This window comes from Nematostella vectensis, chromosome 13 (genome assembly GCF_932526225.1).
Source record: "Nematostella vectensis chromosome 13, jaNemVect1.1, whole genome shotgun sequence".
Lineage (NCBI taxonomy): Eukaryota > Metazoa > Cnidaria > Anthozoa > Actiniaria > Edwardsiidae > Nematostella > Nematostella vectensis.
In genome coordinates this window covers 12,968,965-12,986,615 of record NC_064046.1, presented here as the reverse complement: position 1 = coordinate 12,986,615, position 17,651 = coordinate 12,968,965, and the positions used below count along the sequence as shown (strand labels likewise).

Below are 17,651 nucleotides of genomic sequence, written 5' to 3'. Positions count from 1 at the left end.
TCAAGTAAATGAACACTTGTCATTTATTTGAAAAATTGCTATCGTTTATGAGTGATCTGCCACTTACTCGGAAGTGCTTGCTTCAATACTGTTGGTGTTTTAATTGTTATGATTATTAGATGAGGTCACAAAGCAATCTACTCTAGCGTTGTTGTCAATGCTATCGCCATCACCGGGGTTGAAGTGCATCTTGGGTAGTGCAGATCTAGTTCTCAGTTCAACACTGTCAAAACAGTTAGCGATCGATGTTTATTTTCTCTTTAGTTACGACACACTGCTATTACTACGCTGCCATTTTACCTTTGAGTCTCTAGAAACCTTATATCTTAACGTTGAAATATTTTATCCTTAGACTATCATCGATCGATACAACTTTGTCTAAGTGATCGTTAGAATTTTGTCTCGCACCAATAAAACCTCCTATGGCCTTCCGCTCCTCTGTAGAGAGCCGGCGATCGTTACGCACACTCATTTAAGCATAATCTAGCGATCGCTATGCTTATATGTCTCGCAGTCCCTAGACCTTCTGTGTCCTTCACGGTACGATCCTTCCTCTCTAGAGAGCCGGCGATCGTTACGCACACTCCTTTAAGCATAATCTAGCGATCGCTATGCTTATATGTCTCGCAGTCCCTAGACCTTCTGTGTCCTTCACGGTACGATCCTTCCTCTCTAGAGAGCCGGCGATCGTTACGCACACTCCTTTAAGCATAATCTAGCGATCGCTATGCTTATATGTCTCGCAGTCCCTAGACCTTCTGTGTCCTTCACGGTACGATCCTTCCTCTCTAGAGAGCCGGCGATCGTTACGCACACTCCTTTAAGCATAATCTAGCGATCGCTATGCTTATATGTCTCGCAGTCCCTAGACCTTCTGTGTCCTTCACGGTACGATCCTTCCTCTCTAGAGAGCCGGCGATCGTTACGCACACTCCTTTAAGCATAATCTAGCGATCGCTATGCTTATATGTCTCGCAGTCCCTAGACCTTCTGTGTCCTTCACGGTACGATCCTTCCTCTCTAGAGAGCCGGCGATCGTTATGATGCTGTTTTTCGTAGTCTTTAGATCTCTTGCGACCGTCACGATGCGATTCCTCGTCCCGGTGATCGCTATGATGATGCAAATCGTACTCCCTTGACTTCCGTCGATCGTCTCGCTGTTTCTTGAAGCTTATATGTCTAAGGACGCCCCGTAGGGTACCCCCAGATCGTTCTTGGCCACTGGGCGGGGTCGACGGAGGGGTACAATCGTCATCTACCATTTAACGGCACAACATGAAGGACACAGACTCTACTAGGTAGACAGGGTTTCCCAAAACCCGAGCCAAACCCCGGGCTGAGTGGGGACATTTGGATGTAAGCCTTTGATGGTACTATTAAGCTGCAGTACTTACAAATATTAGGACGCTTAAAAATATGCCATGACGCTTAGAAATACAACGTGACGCTAAGGAATGTAACGGACGCTTAGAAATATAACGTCACGCTTAGAAATATAACGTGACGCTTAGAAATATAAAGTGAAACTTAGAAATATAACGTGACACTTGGAAATATAACGGGAAGCTTAGAAATATAACGGGAAGCTTAGAAATATAACGTGACACTTAAAAATATAACGTGACGCTTAGAAAAATAACGGGAAGCTTAGAAATATAACGTGACGTTTAAAAATATAACGTGACCCTTAGATATATGTGACGCTTAGAAATAACCTGACGCTTAATAAAACGTGACGCTTAGAGATATAACGGGCGGAAGTGGAAATCCTTCAATTGGCTTCTTCGCATACAAAACGAAAAATTGTCTGAGAACTTTTATCCGTACGAAACTTTTGGCCAAGTCTCCCGCTGACCGTAAGATCCTTTTTTATAAAAACAACATTTTTGGTCTCTGCCACTTCTATTATTTCTCTAGCGCTGTCTTTAAATCACAAACTGCTGTAAGGATGAAAAACATGTGCCCGTAGGCTACACGAGATAGCAGGGAGGTGTAAGCACTCATGAATAAAAACCTGAACGTTCTATTGCGATTTTAAGGACGTCTTCCATATGCACAGACAACCTGCTCAGCGATGGTTTCCTTGCATATTCAACACCAGCCCCCCCCCCCCCCCCCCCTACATGCTCAAACATCACACTCAGTATGATGACGGACAGAGCAAAAACATGGCATGAAATTTTCCAATTCTCAATATATAAGCTCAAGATTACGCATACAAGGAGTTCCTCTGACCAAATTCTTAATTCCAAATTTTAAAAACATTTAGAAGATATGAAAATTTTGATATTAGCGAGCAGAGTTGGCTTTCTGATCAGAGCCCAACTTCTCCCTAAAAAAGAGGAGAATTCATACTTTGAAAATTGCACTTCAAGCCTCATATCGAATGCATTAGAAAAAACACTTTTTGATATGTTGGTTTACGTAACATAAGGAACCTTTATGCAAAAATTCAAGCTTACCCGCGAAGTTAACCAGACCTTATTTTGGGAAAATTTGCCTTTTTTTTTTTTTTTTTGCTGTGTCATGACGACTATGACTAAGATGGCTTAATAATGACATTAAAATAATGAGTTGTTTCATGGTATAACGTAGAAAATTGTTATTACGTATTTACACAACAAAGAAACCACACATAAACAAACAGCACAGCTACACAATGCACAAAAGATTCCAAGAGACAGTGCATCCATGAAGGGAAAGGAAAGAAATGAAATGCAGAATGAATCCAAAATGGCAGTCTCAGGCTGAATTTCTCTAAACTAATTATTGCATATCCCTTGGGTCCGCTTTACCCTACTCCTAATGGGTTTTGAAATTCCGCTTTACCCACCCCGAGTTGGGTTTTGAAAATCCTCTTTATCTTACCCTGTAAGTTAAAAACAATTAGACCCTCTAGTATCCAGAAAGAATTTTATGAGGTATTATTTAGAAACCCATCCATTTTACTATCACTAGACACTCGCTTTCACTAAACGCCACCGAAACACAAACAACCCAGAAATATTAATGGATAAATACCTGAGAGAGTCAGTACATGCTCCAATCGCCCTGTATGAAGAGACAACTTAGGATCAGATAGGCATAAAATATACCGGAAACAAGCAAAGGATATGACGTCATACTCTGAGCCTCGATCGTGAGCGTATCCTTGGCAACCTGACGTGGCTTCCGGCCGCTAAAGTCACGTGCGTTTATGTCAGCCTCTGTAAAGAGAACGATGTGAGGACCTCTTACCAATGAACGATTAAAAGTCACAGTGGTGATCCCGAGTCCCGAGAGGGCAAGCGGGACCAAGCCAAGACACCATAAACAGAGGCTAGCAGCAAAAGGCAGGTTCATAAAGGGGAGCAATTTACTATATACATACTGAGAAATACTCACTGAAAACATATTCAGTAAATTTTCGTTTGTTTACTGGTCTCAGCAAATCAGAGGCGCGAACGATGATGTTTCACCGTACTTGAATGGCTTCAATCCCAACGCATCAACGAAAATCGTACAAGCATTTTCCATTTAGTAATTTATTTATTTCATAGATGTCGAAATTTAATAAATTAAAAATTGCATTACTTGTGTAACATGAACTACAGTCTCGTGCGTGACGTAAGCGAGACAGATTCATTTCAATGTAAGTTTCTGTCTGTCTACAACTGAACCGTCGAACAGCACAAACCTCGGAGCCTCTGCAGCCAAGTCTAATAAAATGTTATGTAATAAGCTTATTATAAATTTCTCAGTATGTATATAATAAACAAAATACAGCATGGAAAGTACTTTGTACAGTTTTTATCCACTCGTTATTTTGTATAAATAAAACTCACTCGTTCGCTGCGCTTACTCGTTCGTTTTTTTTATCCTGCAAAACTCGTGAAAAAAAAAACCGTACGCGCGCACTTTCCATGTAGTATTCTCCGTATATGTAATGTAATCGCGCAAATAGTGATTGGAAGGGAGCGCTTTGAAAATGCATGTTCTTTTTGGAAACCAGTCTTGAATTGATGAGGGCCACCTTAAACGGCAAATATCTCACGATGTCAAAAGTAAGGCAAAGCTACCCACTCTTTTTTTTTGTTTACAACTAAAACAAGTTCAATTGACATTCAGTAATGGAAAATGGTGGTCGCTGTTGCTCAACAAAGGTGTTCTTACCAGTGCGGCTAAATATTAAAGGACTAAAGTACGGACATCAAAACTAACCTAAATTAGGCTTAGCAATAATACTAAATTCTCAAAATGAAGAGGCGCATGCCTAGGATATTAGCAGGGGAGGGGCTAGAGTTGAGCATTCGTAAGTATCAATAATAATATGATTTCTTTAGGAAAAAGGGTAGTATTTAACGATAGTTCAATAAGAATTAACCAACTATCAGCGACCGCGGAGACTAGTGGAAGGTTAAAAATTTGGCCAAGACAAACAAGTATCAGTCTACGGAACAGATGCTCATTTGCATAAGTCACTGTCCGGCGTCCTTGATTCCATGCGACGCCATTTTAAGTCATCGTTTCACAGGGATGAGATAACTTATCAAGCTTTCTACCTAGCTCAATGATAATAAACCCAAGCCTGTACTTGAGCACAAAAATTTATCGCCCAATTGTTCAGAACAACACACAACAATTTTAATGGCACATTACGCCTTTCTGGTCGTTTAAAGCTTCTAGTTAAAATTATAAAATTAATTGTCATTGATGACCTCTTAGTTGGCTCACGGGGGTTTACCTTTGAGCTAGCATACGGTTGATGTAACAAAGGCTGTCTGATTTGCAACCATAACTAAAAATGGGTCTTCTAACTTTTTTTTTAACTAACCTTTTTGGAGCACTGCAACATGCACTGCGTGGTTTAAATTAGTTTTTAAACAACAGGACTCTCTCGATTTTAACCGTTTTAACCTGACAAATTAGGGACTATGGGTCACATGACAGTTTGATGACTCTTGTCATAGAGAACCTATTTTGCAAGTATTTTTTTTGGTTAATATCAATCATTGGTCATATGTTTACATTTTGATTCGATTGAATCGCTTTGCTTAAAAGCTGGTAAAACAACTTTCATAAATGAAAAAGCCTACACTATCATATAAATGGCATTTTCCTTCTTCAGGCGGAGTACCAGAAGTTATGTTTCTAGCTTCAAAGAGGCTTAAGAAGTATCTTTCGCTGATTTTCTACCCTCTCTCTTGGTGTCTTGCCCCCATGATAATGCGAAGAGGAAATTTACAAGAAAAATCATGCTCGACTTATTAGCATAAAATCACTAGGACGTGAATAAAATTATATTTATTCGTTTTCATTTTCTAAATTGTGCCTCATCCTAAAGAGTAATGTTCACGCATAATAACAAAATTTTATTTAGTCCAAATAAACAAAATTTTGGAGAAAATAGAGGGAAGTCTATTTTTAACCCAGTTGCCATGCTGGAATGCACGGTCACTTGTTCATTTCATTCTTTTGCTATTTACGCACGCTTCTACGGCTAGAACAAAGATTTAGTCGAGACCGAGTGAATGACACACTTTTGAATTTATCCTCCTATTTTTTAACGCTTTAGGATCTGGAGCCCATCTTTCACACACCGATAGTTTATTAGTTGGAGATTCATATATTGTACATGATTTTCATAAAACGAGTCTATTACAAGGTGTACCAAAAATGTTTTTAGAAGCAAACATAATTATTGGCTGTTCTTGCATGTCTACGCTATTTTTTTTTACTCTTTTTGCTCTTAATAAAGGGTGCTACGGAAATCAGACCTCCCAGACACATTCCTGAAGGAATTTTTATCAAAAGTATATAGAATATAATTACATGCGTGCTTTGGGGCTTGGAGACGGTAAAACCATGAAAGCTCGTAATCGTTCAATAATATTAAAACCAGGTGGAAATATGTGCTCAGATTTCACTCAGATTAAGTAAAATAACAGTTTTAGCTATGCTGTGAGTCTCGGCTTTTAACTTTGCTTATGACTGGATGTACCAAAAATGTGAAATTTAGTTAGAGTTAGAACTTTTCTCATGTTATTCATTCTCTTCAAAATATCGCCAAAATCTGATTCTTTTAAGACTTCTTAGGAAGTTGATTTGCTAACATGAGATAAGTTGACCCTTATACTTTAATGTCATGATATTTTTTGTTTAAAAAGTATAACAGGCGAGCATACTATCTAATGTTATAAATGTAATAAAACTTCGCAATACATCGCCTTCGTCAAAGCGTGGGCTGTTGTCATGACAAATGGCAGAAAATGGCGTCGCATGGAAACGAGGACTCCGGACAGTGGCTTATGCAAATGAATAACGTATGCGCATGCGCGTGTTCTGGCAAAAACAAACACCATCGTAGTGTTGACTCGTTCGAGTAACAACTGTACGAAAGGATGACTTTAGTCGTTGTTTTGACTTACAGTATAGCATTAAAATCATACTGTACAAAAGATGACAGATTTGTTTGATAAAGAGGGAGTCATAAAAAAATTATATTAGGTTTGGTCTAGTTTCTTAGCATTCGTCGAAATGTGACAGTTCGCTGGTAAAACGCCGCCATTTCAAAACAAAAAGGCTAGTTTAACCGCGCGGTCCTGGAACTAGTCTTGCGTTTTACAGCACTGTCTACCTGAAGTCCTTAAAAAAACTGGAGCCCTGAGGTAGGGCTACAGCATACCAGCCTCCGCGGTCCCTGACTTTTAGCAGCAAGGGAAGAAGGGTTGTGCGCACCCTACGCATCCCCCCTAGATACACGCCCGGAGGGGGGGGCGGGGCAGGTAGACTTACTGAAGTCGTCGACTAGAACCTTAATAACACGATCATTGCCATGCATGGCAGCCAGGTGAAGCGGAGTATATCCCTGCGTGAAATAGGCAACAAATGCTTAGATCTTGCATGTACATAAACAATCTTGGTCAGATGGCACGAACATCACAATAATCAACATCAGCTTGATGCCACGACAGTGCAAATTTGGTTTGAAAACTTAGTAAACAACAAAACTATGACTTACCCCCTATTGTTCAGTTGAATCAATTCCAAACAGCGACATGAGGAAAAATGCAGACGTGTTAGTGGTACGGTACTATAAAATAGTAGATACGGTAGATAAAATGACAAAAAAGCAACATACTTACATGCTGTATTGATGATGAAAAAAGGAGAATAAAAAAAAAAGGTTAGTATAGGAATATCATGTTGTTGGAGACAACTAAACATTAACTAACCATCTATATTAAATTTCTGCGAAGTAAATTGGTTGCTTGCTAGATTTAGGTAATAATGAGTGCTTAGTGTGCCTTGGTAACATTACTGAGTGCAAAAGAGGATTTGAGTAGCTAAAGCTCAAATTAACTTTAAAAAGGGGAACACCTAATTCAATGACTCAGGGAATTTGCCTCAAAAACTTTGTTGTGAAATAATTTTTAATCCCAGTCCCTGTTCAAATATTGAACAGTTCCTTACTGGTTTTCTGGGCAAAAGTTTTAGTATGTTGTGTGTTCGAGATTGTGTTTGTGGTTTTCTGAGCTACCGTTTTAGATGTGTCTAAGATTGTGTTTGGTTTTCTGAGCTACCGTTTTAGCATAAAATGTGTCTAAGATTGTGTTTTTTGTTTTTTTGTTTTTTATGTGTGTGAGATTAATGATTTTCTGAGCTACCGTTTTAGCATAAATGTGTCTAAGATTGTGCTTGGTTTTCTAAGCTACCATTTTAGATGTGTCTAAGATTGTGTTTGGTTTTTTGAGCTACCGTTTTGGAATTGACATCCGCACCAGCTTTAGCCACCATCATGGCTACATCATCTCTCCCATGCTTAGCAGCCCAGTGCAAGGCCGTCTGCAAAAAAACAAGAAAGGCATTGTTATGATCCAACGACAAGACCAAGAAACCTTGCATATTCACACTGCAAGAAGAAACCATGATTTCATACAATGGCCATAATTCCTTGTATACCAGACTGATTTCCCCTATCTAAAACAGATGTTTGCCTTTTTGCCCTTTTCAACGTTCATAAGAAGATCATCATGTGAATGCTGGGGCAAAAGCTACAAATTTTGACATCACAAAAAGTTGCATTAAAATAATATACTTTTTTTAAATACTCGTTCAGAAAATATAGGAATCGCTGCCTTAATTGTTGTGAAATTAACTTATTTGAAACATTTCCCCGTCATTGCTGTTCAAATACCTCCTAGACGGGGTTAAAGTAGGATACTACATGACATGCATGGCCTTGCACACAAGACTTTAACACGTGGTACCACGTGACACGTGTTGTACATGTCGTACATGCAAGAGGGGACACCGTCACAGCTTCGCTAGCCATACACTTGTCAGTGTTGGTTTTTGTTGCTGTTAGAGGAACTCAGGGGCGTAGCCAGGGGGTGGCCAAGGGGGCCGGGCCCCCCTTTTAGCAGCCCAAAATACAGAAATGTATAAGACATGATCTAAAATACAGGAGAAAATGCCTTCAAAGTCCCTTTTGTGCCCCCTCCCGTTAAAAATCCTGGCTACGCAGCTGGAACTGAATACTTAACATATTAAATACTTACATACTATTGAGTGCCAGGAAGAACATGAAAAAGAAAAATATATATTAGGCAATTTTTTCACTAAATATAATTATCTCCAACAGAATCATAAACACACAAATTAGATATACTATACTTACACCCTATAGATGCCATGATGGTGAAGACACAGAGGGAGTAGTACATGAAAAGTAAATATTACGATATCGTGAGAGGCATCAATTAGAGTTTCAAAGGAGAATATTGACTGAGCAAAATGATTATCAGGAAAGGCGAGGGGAGGACTTAAGCAGGGGGGTGATATAATAGCATATAATTCTAAATGTGCTTTTTATATTCTTGCTGATTTTATATGAGTCATGTATGTTTTATTGTCTATACAGGACAGCTTTGATTATTACTAGCTTATTAATGCCTATTTTAATAAGAACAATAACAATAACAATAGCAATTGTGCTTGATAAAATATTATTCTATAATAAAATAATTACTGAAACAATGATTATTAAATAAAACGGCCAAGATTAACCATAACTGAATCATTAGCTGGCTAACTTACAAAGGGATATGGGATTGTTATTGCAGAACTCTTTAAAAAAAAAAACTACAAAAAACGCATTGGCGTTGCATTCACATTTTGTTTTTGTAAATAAAAACGGCTTTTTGTTGAGCTCTCGTGCACAAAAATTATCAAAACAAATCACCCAATTCTAGGCTCACCTTATCCTCTACACTTTTGCATTTTGTATATTTTGCCGTTTCAGTATTTGTGTGGGTTGTGGAATTAATTTTGGAATAATTCAGACCGTTTTCTTTCTTGCAATATGGATGTGTAAGTGACACGCGAGCGAAAGCCCATTGACGATTGTTTATTTGTTAACCTCCTGCATTGCGAAGTTAAAACCATTTTTAATGTTTTTAACTGAGAGCAAAAAGGAAGGGATTTGATATGTTATTCAGTAAATACGTTTTTATTGATTCTCAAATGAAAAAAACTCGGAGTGATAAGAACTATACCCGCTGCTATGGAATTACTACCACTAATTATGTGCAAACAGAAAATACAATAAAAATCAATAAAATTTGAAAATGTGTAGTCTTTTCTGTGCAATTTTTGAGTGATACGGAACTATACCCGCTGCTACGGAATTCCACATATTATGTGCAAACAGAAAATACATTTAAATTCAATAAAATTTGAAAATGTGTAGTCTTTTCTGCATAAGAAAATTTGTAGTCATCATGAGCATTGGGCCCTCCGAAAAAAGGAAGAGCAATTTAAATATGAAGTGATACGGAACTGGTTATCATACTTATCTCCAGTATTATTAGTTGATCAAAAAATGATCCCCTGGCTAAGCCATATAATTCAATATTATCAACACTAGATTAGGGAGAAAGGTTTTACACAATCAACTATTGTTGCAAGCATTATAATAATACTTACGGAAGTGAAGTCCTGGTGGAGGCAATGACAGGAATAAAGAAAAAAAGAGAAAGACAGAGTTAAAATGTCAATTACTTCAACATCACTTTAAAATCAGCCTTGGCTAGGCTTGGTGAACTAACTTTTCTCTTGGCGAGCAAAGGTTCTTGTTCCAGTAAGCACATGATATGCGCCCTGTTCCCCCGAGCAGTTGTCAGCAACCATTCTTTTTCTATAGCATCGAGCTGAAAAAAGAATTTCAAACTTTATTATATTTGATATTCCTAATGGGCAAAAGTTCTTGTTAATTTTGCTTCTATGAAATATATATCCATCCCCTTAAAAAGTAATTTTCATTTTTTATTGAACTTCCACTGAGGTAAGTTGGAAAGCGTTTTCACTATATATTCTCGTAGTAGCTATCATTATCATCATTGCGAGTTTAAAAGCAGGGACATGTCGGTACCCACCTGAATTGTCGGAATATTCATCAGGTCATCCCCTGTGAAATAATGGTCTTAGAATTACAACACAGAGAGTACAAGAAAGGGCAAAAACAGTATATTTTTTCTCTATGATGCTTACAGTTCAAAGACACTGAATTACAGAGAGAGAAAAGAAGAGACAGAAAAACAGTAGATCTATGAGAGATTTCACCTCTGAATTTAAAATGATCTTAAAACTAGATTGAATTCTTTCAGAAATGAAAACAAGAATGTCATTTGCTCTCAAACTACAAATGTTGTGCAGAACAAAAATGTAGTTTCTTTGTCTTTAAAACATTCAATATTTCAAGAGATGACAACACTTTCTGCTATAAGAGTAAATGTGTCTAAAACAAAATGATGTAAGATTTGTTTTGTCTTGATTCTTGGTAGATGAAATTTGAATACATTTAAAAATACACTATTTTAAATATGGAAGACTGGTATGAGATATCTATCAAGCCAGAAAGTCATGTCTACATGAATAAAATCCAAAAATCCCAGCTTTCTACTTCTAAGTATAGGTTTATTTACATTTGTTCAACTTCTAGATCCATTTTTCAATATTTGACAAATAGAAATATACTAAAAAAAATGTGATTTTACAATGGAAAAATTGTCAGAAATAGCATTGACCAGACCTACATGTCTTTCTGTTATTCCAGTACAGTACTATATTTTAAAATTAGGCTTGTAAAGGGCTTATAATGCTTCAACTTCCACACATGTAGGGCAAAGATAATAGAAATACAGATTTGCTCCCCCATTATTACAATAATAAAATGTATACTCAAATAATATGTCAATTGCTATTATTACAGTGATAAACCTATTGTGAACTTTTGTACCTTTAGATATCCTGTTTAAAAAGGAGTTGGGATTTCTATGTTTTTTGCTACAGACATCATCTGCCACGGCTAGCACACAATGGTAGTAGAATTTAAAACATGTAAAAATCATGCACAATGAATATTTCAAAAGGTTGTACTTTGACAAATAAGTGATTCTGATCTATTGGAATTTCAGATCAAAGGTTAGAATAAATTTTGGCCTTACTTTTTTTCCATCGCCTTTTCATTTTTCAAAGAAATCTCTGGCTAGACACCATTTGAGACTAAAGGCTAATTCAACTTGAAGGTTATTTCCTATGAATGATTATATTGTACAGCAATACATATCTGTCCAGTGTCTGCCTAATGGCTAAGAGCTGAAAATGTTTATTTAAAGTTAAATCAATTAACAAAAACGCACTGTATGTTTGCTGATTTTAAAAGCCAATAATCCTCCATATTTGGAATAATTAGGTGATCCAATAGAGGAAATACAACATTTCCTAGATGCTTATTAGCTTTTTAGATGTCTAGAGACAATCATAATACAGAGCCACCCACTTCCTAAGATCATTGGAGAGTCTAAGATAAGGCAAACTATTTTTGGTAAAGTGCTATACATTTACTTTACACCTGGAGACAGTTCGACCATCAAGAATCCATATCAAGATTTTTGAGCACTTTACAGGCTTTTACATTTGGCACAGGAATACTGTACCTTATGTTAGGAGACTTATCAAGATAAACTATGTAATGTCGCTCACATATCCAGACATGCTATGGAATGACATAACGCGTAGGTGCATACAGTAGCAAGGGTGGTGTGCAAGGGACGTGCCTTCCCCTCTCAAAAAATGGGGGCATACCTTTTTTAAGGATCACCAAATATAAAACTTATTAATATGATAATTATAACTGCGCATCCCCCTCAACAAATAATAGCTACACAGTCTCACAAAGACAAACTCACAAAGTTACAAAACATTACATACTATACAGCATTTTAGAGTGGAAAAATTAAATAAATTTTGCAGCCTTTGTACAGTCATCTGACAAACCACCACATTGATACTGACAGAAACTCATAATCGATACTAGAAGTAATTTATAGTTGTGCAAGGCTCTCCCTTATTGCAAGCTTAACACCTGTCTTTAAAATTGTTTAACGTCAACACATTCAATCAACTTTTCTATTCATGGATTTGAATACAGATTGTTTCAATTCCTTTGATTTACCTGGAAAATCTTTTATATTGAGGTAATTCAGGTCCTGAGGCAACTAAAAGAGGTTTTACACAGTCAAGGTCAAAAATACATATATTTTATTTACCAGCTGGAAGGTCGGTATTGGTCAGTATTTTCAAGACCTCGTCATGGTATTTCACGATACAGACCGACCTTTAGCTGGGAAATAACATATTTACCTATTTTTTCCTCAATAGAATTTTCAACTAATTTTTCGTTTTTCTTCGTATGAAGAGAAGATTTGCTGCTTTTTTTATCCCAAATAAAATTTCAGCAATCTTGAAATTGTAGCGCGCATTGCAAAATCATTATGCTCTTTTATTGTCAAGATCTATAACCTCGGGAGTAAATAAAACAGTTTTCGATGGCCATATAACAAACCAACTCATTATCTTCTAGCTTTGGAGGTGAGCGGTCCGGTATCGTGGGGCCGGATCGTAGTATACCGGACCTCAAGAAAGTCAATCAGAGCATGCGATTTGATGGATACCGTAACCCCGAAAAAAAAATTCATATTATTAGATAGATAGATAGATGGATAGATAGGTAGGTAGATAGATAGATGGATAGGTAGGTAGATAGATAGATAGATAGATGGATAGGTAGGTAGATAGATAGATAGATAGATGGATAGGTAGGTAGATAGATAGATAGATAGATAGATGGATAGGTAGGTAGATAGATAGATAGATAGATGGATAGGTAGGTAGGTAGGTAGGTAGGTAGGTAGATAGATAGATGGATAGGTAGGTAGGTAGGTAGGTAGGTAGATAGATAGATGGATAGGTAGGTAGGTAGGTAGGTAGGTAGGTAGGTAGGTAGGTAGGTAGGTAGGTAGGTAGGTAGGTAGGTAGGTAGGTAGGTAGGTAGGTAGGTAGGTAGGTAGATAGATAGGTAGGTAGGTAGGTAGGTAGGTAGGTAGGTAGGTAGGTAGGTAGGTAGGTAGGTAGGTAGGTAGGTAGGTAGGTAGGTAGGTAGGTAGGTAGGTAGGTAGGTAGGTAGGTAGGTGGGTAGGTGGGTAGGTGGGTAGGTGGGTAGGTGGGTAGGTGGGTAGGTGGGTAGGTGGGTAGGTGGGTAGGTGGGTAGGTGGGTAGGTGGGTAGGTGGGTAGGTGGGTAGGTAGGTAGGTAGGTAGGTAGGTAGGTAGGTAGGTAGGTAGGTAGGTAGGTAGGTAGGTAGGTAGGTAGGTAGGTAGGTAGGTAGGTAGGTAGGTAGATAGATAGATAGATAGATTACAGATCGAAGGGGTTCTAGCTCCTTAGCAGAGGTCATGAGACTGATACAGAGCTCGCGCCTGCGGTCAGCAAGACTTTGGAGACCGCTGGCTTCCAAGGCCTCCTTGTATCGTAGATGGGGTAAAACGATACGGAGGGCCCTCTTTTGGATGCCCTCAACAATGTCGACAAGGAACCCTGTTATGTTAGCCCATACTGGACCTGCGTACTCCACAACAGATCTAATGAGTACACAATAGATTGCATTGCAATTGGCTACATTTACACTTACCATCTATATCTGGGTCTTCAAACTATAAAAATGGAGAAAGAAACAGACAAATTACTTATTGGCAATGTCGGTAGCAAGGATTTTAAAGAGCAGGATAGGGGTGTTTCTTCCCCATTTTCTTGAGCTTACACGCATCTGATGTTATCTTGGGTAATTTTTCCTAACTATCAAGGATTTGTGAAAAACACTCACCACATCCTCAGATAATGCTTGCGAATTCCTCTCTAGCGAGTCACCCTGTCTTTTTCCTGGCTGAGAAATCTTTCTTCCCATCTTTGGTGTGCTGTGTGTACTCCCTACAGACTACAAAAGAACAACAGGTGATAAAAAAACTACAGCTGTATTACATGCATGGACTGGCATTCACTCATTGACTGATTAGCAGGTCGTACACCACCCTGTATTTACTCAAAATGCTGTATAATGAATATCTCTATATATAATATTTCTATTTCCCTTGTTTTCATGGGACGTATATGGGAACTTATGGAGCCTCAAATTTTTCCATCATTTAAAGGCCAGGCAAGTTTTGCTCTGAGGCCATAAAAAATGGAAAGATTATCAGTTCTATAAGTTCCAGTATGGCACATGCACTTGTTTAGAGAAATGATAAAAAAAAGCAAGATAATCTTGAATGATTTTTGTAGTGCATGTCACAATTTTGCCTTGTCTCAAACACGGTACTTCATACTTTACTGTCCTCCCAGCTTGTAAATAGCATTGCAAGATGTAACACAGGTGGTATACAGTCATGAGATAATGAAAATCTGATCAATTCTCATCTTTGTTTAAAAGAGGCTTTTTACATGCCATACTTACGTCCATACTATCAATAGTACATGTCATACTTACATCCATACTATCAATAGTACATTTTATACTTATGTCCATACTATCAATAGTACATGTCATACTTACATCCATACTACCAATAGTACATGTCATACTTACATCCATACTATCAATAGTACATGTCATAATTACGTCCATACTATCAATAGTACATGTCATACTTACATCCATACTATCAATAGTACATGTCATACTTACGTCCATACTATCAATAGTACATGTCATAATTACGTCCATACTATCAATAGTACATGTCATACTTACATCCATACTACCAATAGTTCATGTCATAATTACGTCCATACTATCAATAGTACATGTCATACTTACGTCCATACTATCAATAGTACATGTCATACTTATGTCCATACTATCAATAGTATATTTCATACTTATGTCCATACTATCAATAGTACATGTCATACTTATGTCCATACTATCAATAGTACATGTCATACTTATGTCCATACTATCAATAGTACATGTCATACTTATGTCCATACTATCAATAGTACATGTCATACTTACATCCATACTACCAATAGTGCATGTCATACTTACATCCATACTATCAATAGTACATGTCATACTTACATCCATACTATCAATAGTACATGTCATACTTACGTCCATACTATCAATAGTACATGTCATACTTACATCCATACTACCAATAGTGCATGTCATACTTACATCCATACTATCAATAGTACATGTCATACTTACGTCCATACTATCAATAGTACATGTCATACTTATGTCCATACTACCAATAGTACATGTCATACTTATGTCCATACTATCAATAGTGCATGTCATACTTACATCCATACTATCAATAGTACATGTCATACTTATGTCCATACTATCAATAGTACATGTCATACTTACATCCATACTATCAATAGTACATGTCATACTTATGTCCATACTATCAATAGTACATGTCATAATTACGTCCATACTATCAATAGTACATGTCATACTTAAATCCATACTATCAATAGTACATGTCATACTTACATCCATACTATCAGTAGTACATGTCATACTTACATCCATACTATCAATAGTACATGTCATACTTATGTCCATACTATCAATAGTACATGTCATACTTATGTCCATACTATCAATAGTACATGTCATACTTATGTCCATACTATCAATAGTACATGTCATACTTATGTCCATACTATCAATAGTACATGTCATACTTACATCCATACTATCAATAGTACATGTCATACTTACATCCATACTATCAATAGTACATGTCATACTTACATCCATACTATCAATAGTACATGTCATACTTATGTCCATACTATCAATAGTACATGTCATACTTACGTCCATACTATCAATAGTACATGTCATAATTACGTCCATACTATCAATAGTACATGTCATAATTACGTCCATACTATCAATAGTACATGTCATACTTACATCCATACTATTAATAGTACATGTCATACTTACATCCATACTACCAATAGTACATGTCATACTTACATCCATACTACCAACAGTACATGTCATACTTATGTCCATACTATCAATAGTACATGTCATACTTACGTCCATACTACCAATAGTTCATGTCATACTTACATCCATACTATCAATAGTACATGTCATACTTACATCCATACTATCAATAGTATATGTCATACTTATGTCCATACTATCAATAGTTCATGTCATACTTACATCCATACTATCAATAGAGCCAGACTTGACCATGTCACTCAATGCCTTTAATTCACGTGGCCGATTCTCTTTGTCCGGTAACTCATTCATGGCATGGTCCTCGGAGTGACTCCGCGTCATGGGGTAACGAGCTGCTGCCATTTCCTCAAACATTTTGGCATGCCTTGCAACAGGCATTGCCGATACTGGGCGTGGCTTATGATGCGTTGTGTGGGGGCGCGTAGGAGGCTTGCGAAGCACTGCTGGTGCTTCTTTTGGTTTCTTTAAAACAAAATACTTTTCCCCCTAGAATAACAGCAACACATAATGTCAGTTCTATTGTTCCTTTTCACAAATTAAGTAAGTCATACCACCATACCAAGAAAATTTAAAAAATGAAATAACAGCAAACTTAAGGTTATAGAATAACAGGTCCTGTCCCTTACTGAAAAATCATAAAAATCATTCGCAAATTTTATCTTTTTACCGGATATACTCTGTACAGTTCAATTTCAATATTACTTATTCAGACTGCAAGGAATAAACACTCAGCATGGAGTGAAAAACCAAGTGCATAAATATTACTTATATTAGTGAAATGACAAATAATAATATAAAAAATCCCGCAAATTGAAACCTCAAATCAAAACAGCTCGTTATCAATCAAAACATGAAGGAATGCACTCTAAACGTTATACTTCATCAAACTTACATCAATAGTTTGAACAGTTGTCAATTGATGCACATATTCCTTGAAGTCTGCTCTAACTTTTCCTACAAATGTAATACATCATAGTTAAGGATCAATTTTCGGCAATTCAGATCGAATCTCACAGATTGAATACGAACCCTTGTTTACAGGGTCATTTAGCTGGGTACGGAAGTGAGTTATCAAGTCGTGGTTGCGAACTCTGCTTCCATTTTTCAGGATGAATTCCCGCACTAAAGCAAGAGTCAAAGGCTCGTTGGCAGACATATCTGTGATAAAGGCGGTGGCGGTCTTGATTTCGTGAGAGTTGTCACGGAGTTTTCTCGAATGCGCTTCCCTTCTTCGCTACGTCGCCATTTTGGATTGTTATGATTGGCGCTAGGCT

The 17,651-nt window shown here is 37.3% G+C and overlaps 2 protein-coding genes across 4 annotated transcripts in view; both read right to left on the bottom strand.

The window, feature by feature from the left end:
• LOC116615278 (ankyrin repeat domain-containing protein SOWAHC) overlaps nt 1–8,846 on the bottom strand; it is a 21,665-nt gene extending 12,819 nt beyond the window's left edge. The window contains exons 1-10 of one of the 3 annotated variants that reach the window (XM_048720711.1): nt 8,660–8,846; nt 8,541–8,543; nt 7,738–7,824; nt 7,125–7,127; nt 7,001–7,003; nt 6,775–6,847; nt 3,126–3,206; nt 3,022–3,051; nt 1,017–1,255; nt 231–900 (exon numbers count right to left, since the gene is read on the bottom strand). In XM_048720711.1, the coding sequence (XP_048576668.1) occupies nt 832–900; nt 1,017–1,255; nt 3,022–3,051; nt 3,126–3,206; nt 6,775–6,847; nt 7,001–7,003; nt 7,125–7,127; nt 7,738–7,779 (540 nt within the window). In that variant the 5' untranslated portion in view covers nt 7,780–7,824; nt 8,541–8,543; nt 8,660–8,846 and the 3' untranslated portion in view covers nt 231–831. Of the gene's footprint in view, nt 1–230; nt 1,256–3,021; nt 3,052–3,125; nt 3,207–6,774; nt 6,848–7,000; nt 7,004–7,124; nt 7,128–7,737; nt 7,825–8,540; nt 8,544–8,659 lie in introns of those variants that run through there. The other 2 variants (XM_048720710.1, XM_032376789.2) reach the window with 2 other exon arrangements.
• LOC116603344 lies at nt 7,850–17,651 on the bottom strand. Its single transcript, XM_048720476.1, has 9 exons — nt 17,407–17,651; nt 17,270–17,331; nt 16,579–16,863; nt 14,203–14,313; nt 14,011–14,032; nt 10,416–10,447; nt 10,089–10,190; nt 9,967–9,978; nt 7,850–7,891 (listed from the first exon to the last, which is right to left on the bottom strand). The coding sequence occupies exons 1-9, from the start codon at nt 17,531–17,533 to the stop codon at nt 7,850–7,852; spliced, it is 795 nt and encodes a 264-aa protein (XP_048576433.1). The 5' UTR covers nt 17,534–17,651.

Coding starts and splice junctions, on each gene's coding strand:
- LOC116603344 (XM_048720476.1), bottom strand. CDS start 17,533: ATGTCTGCCAACGAGCCTTTGACTCTTGCTTTAGTGCGGGAATTCATC. Junction 14,314..16,578: donor GCTCTATTGATAGTATGGAT/GTAAGTATGACA, acceptor GTTCTTTTGTAG/TCTGTAGGGAGTACACACAG. Junction 10,448..14,010: donor TGAAGACCCAGATATAGATG/GTAAGTGTAAAT, acceptor ATTATTTCACAG/GGGATGACCTGATGAATATT.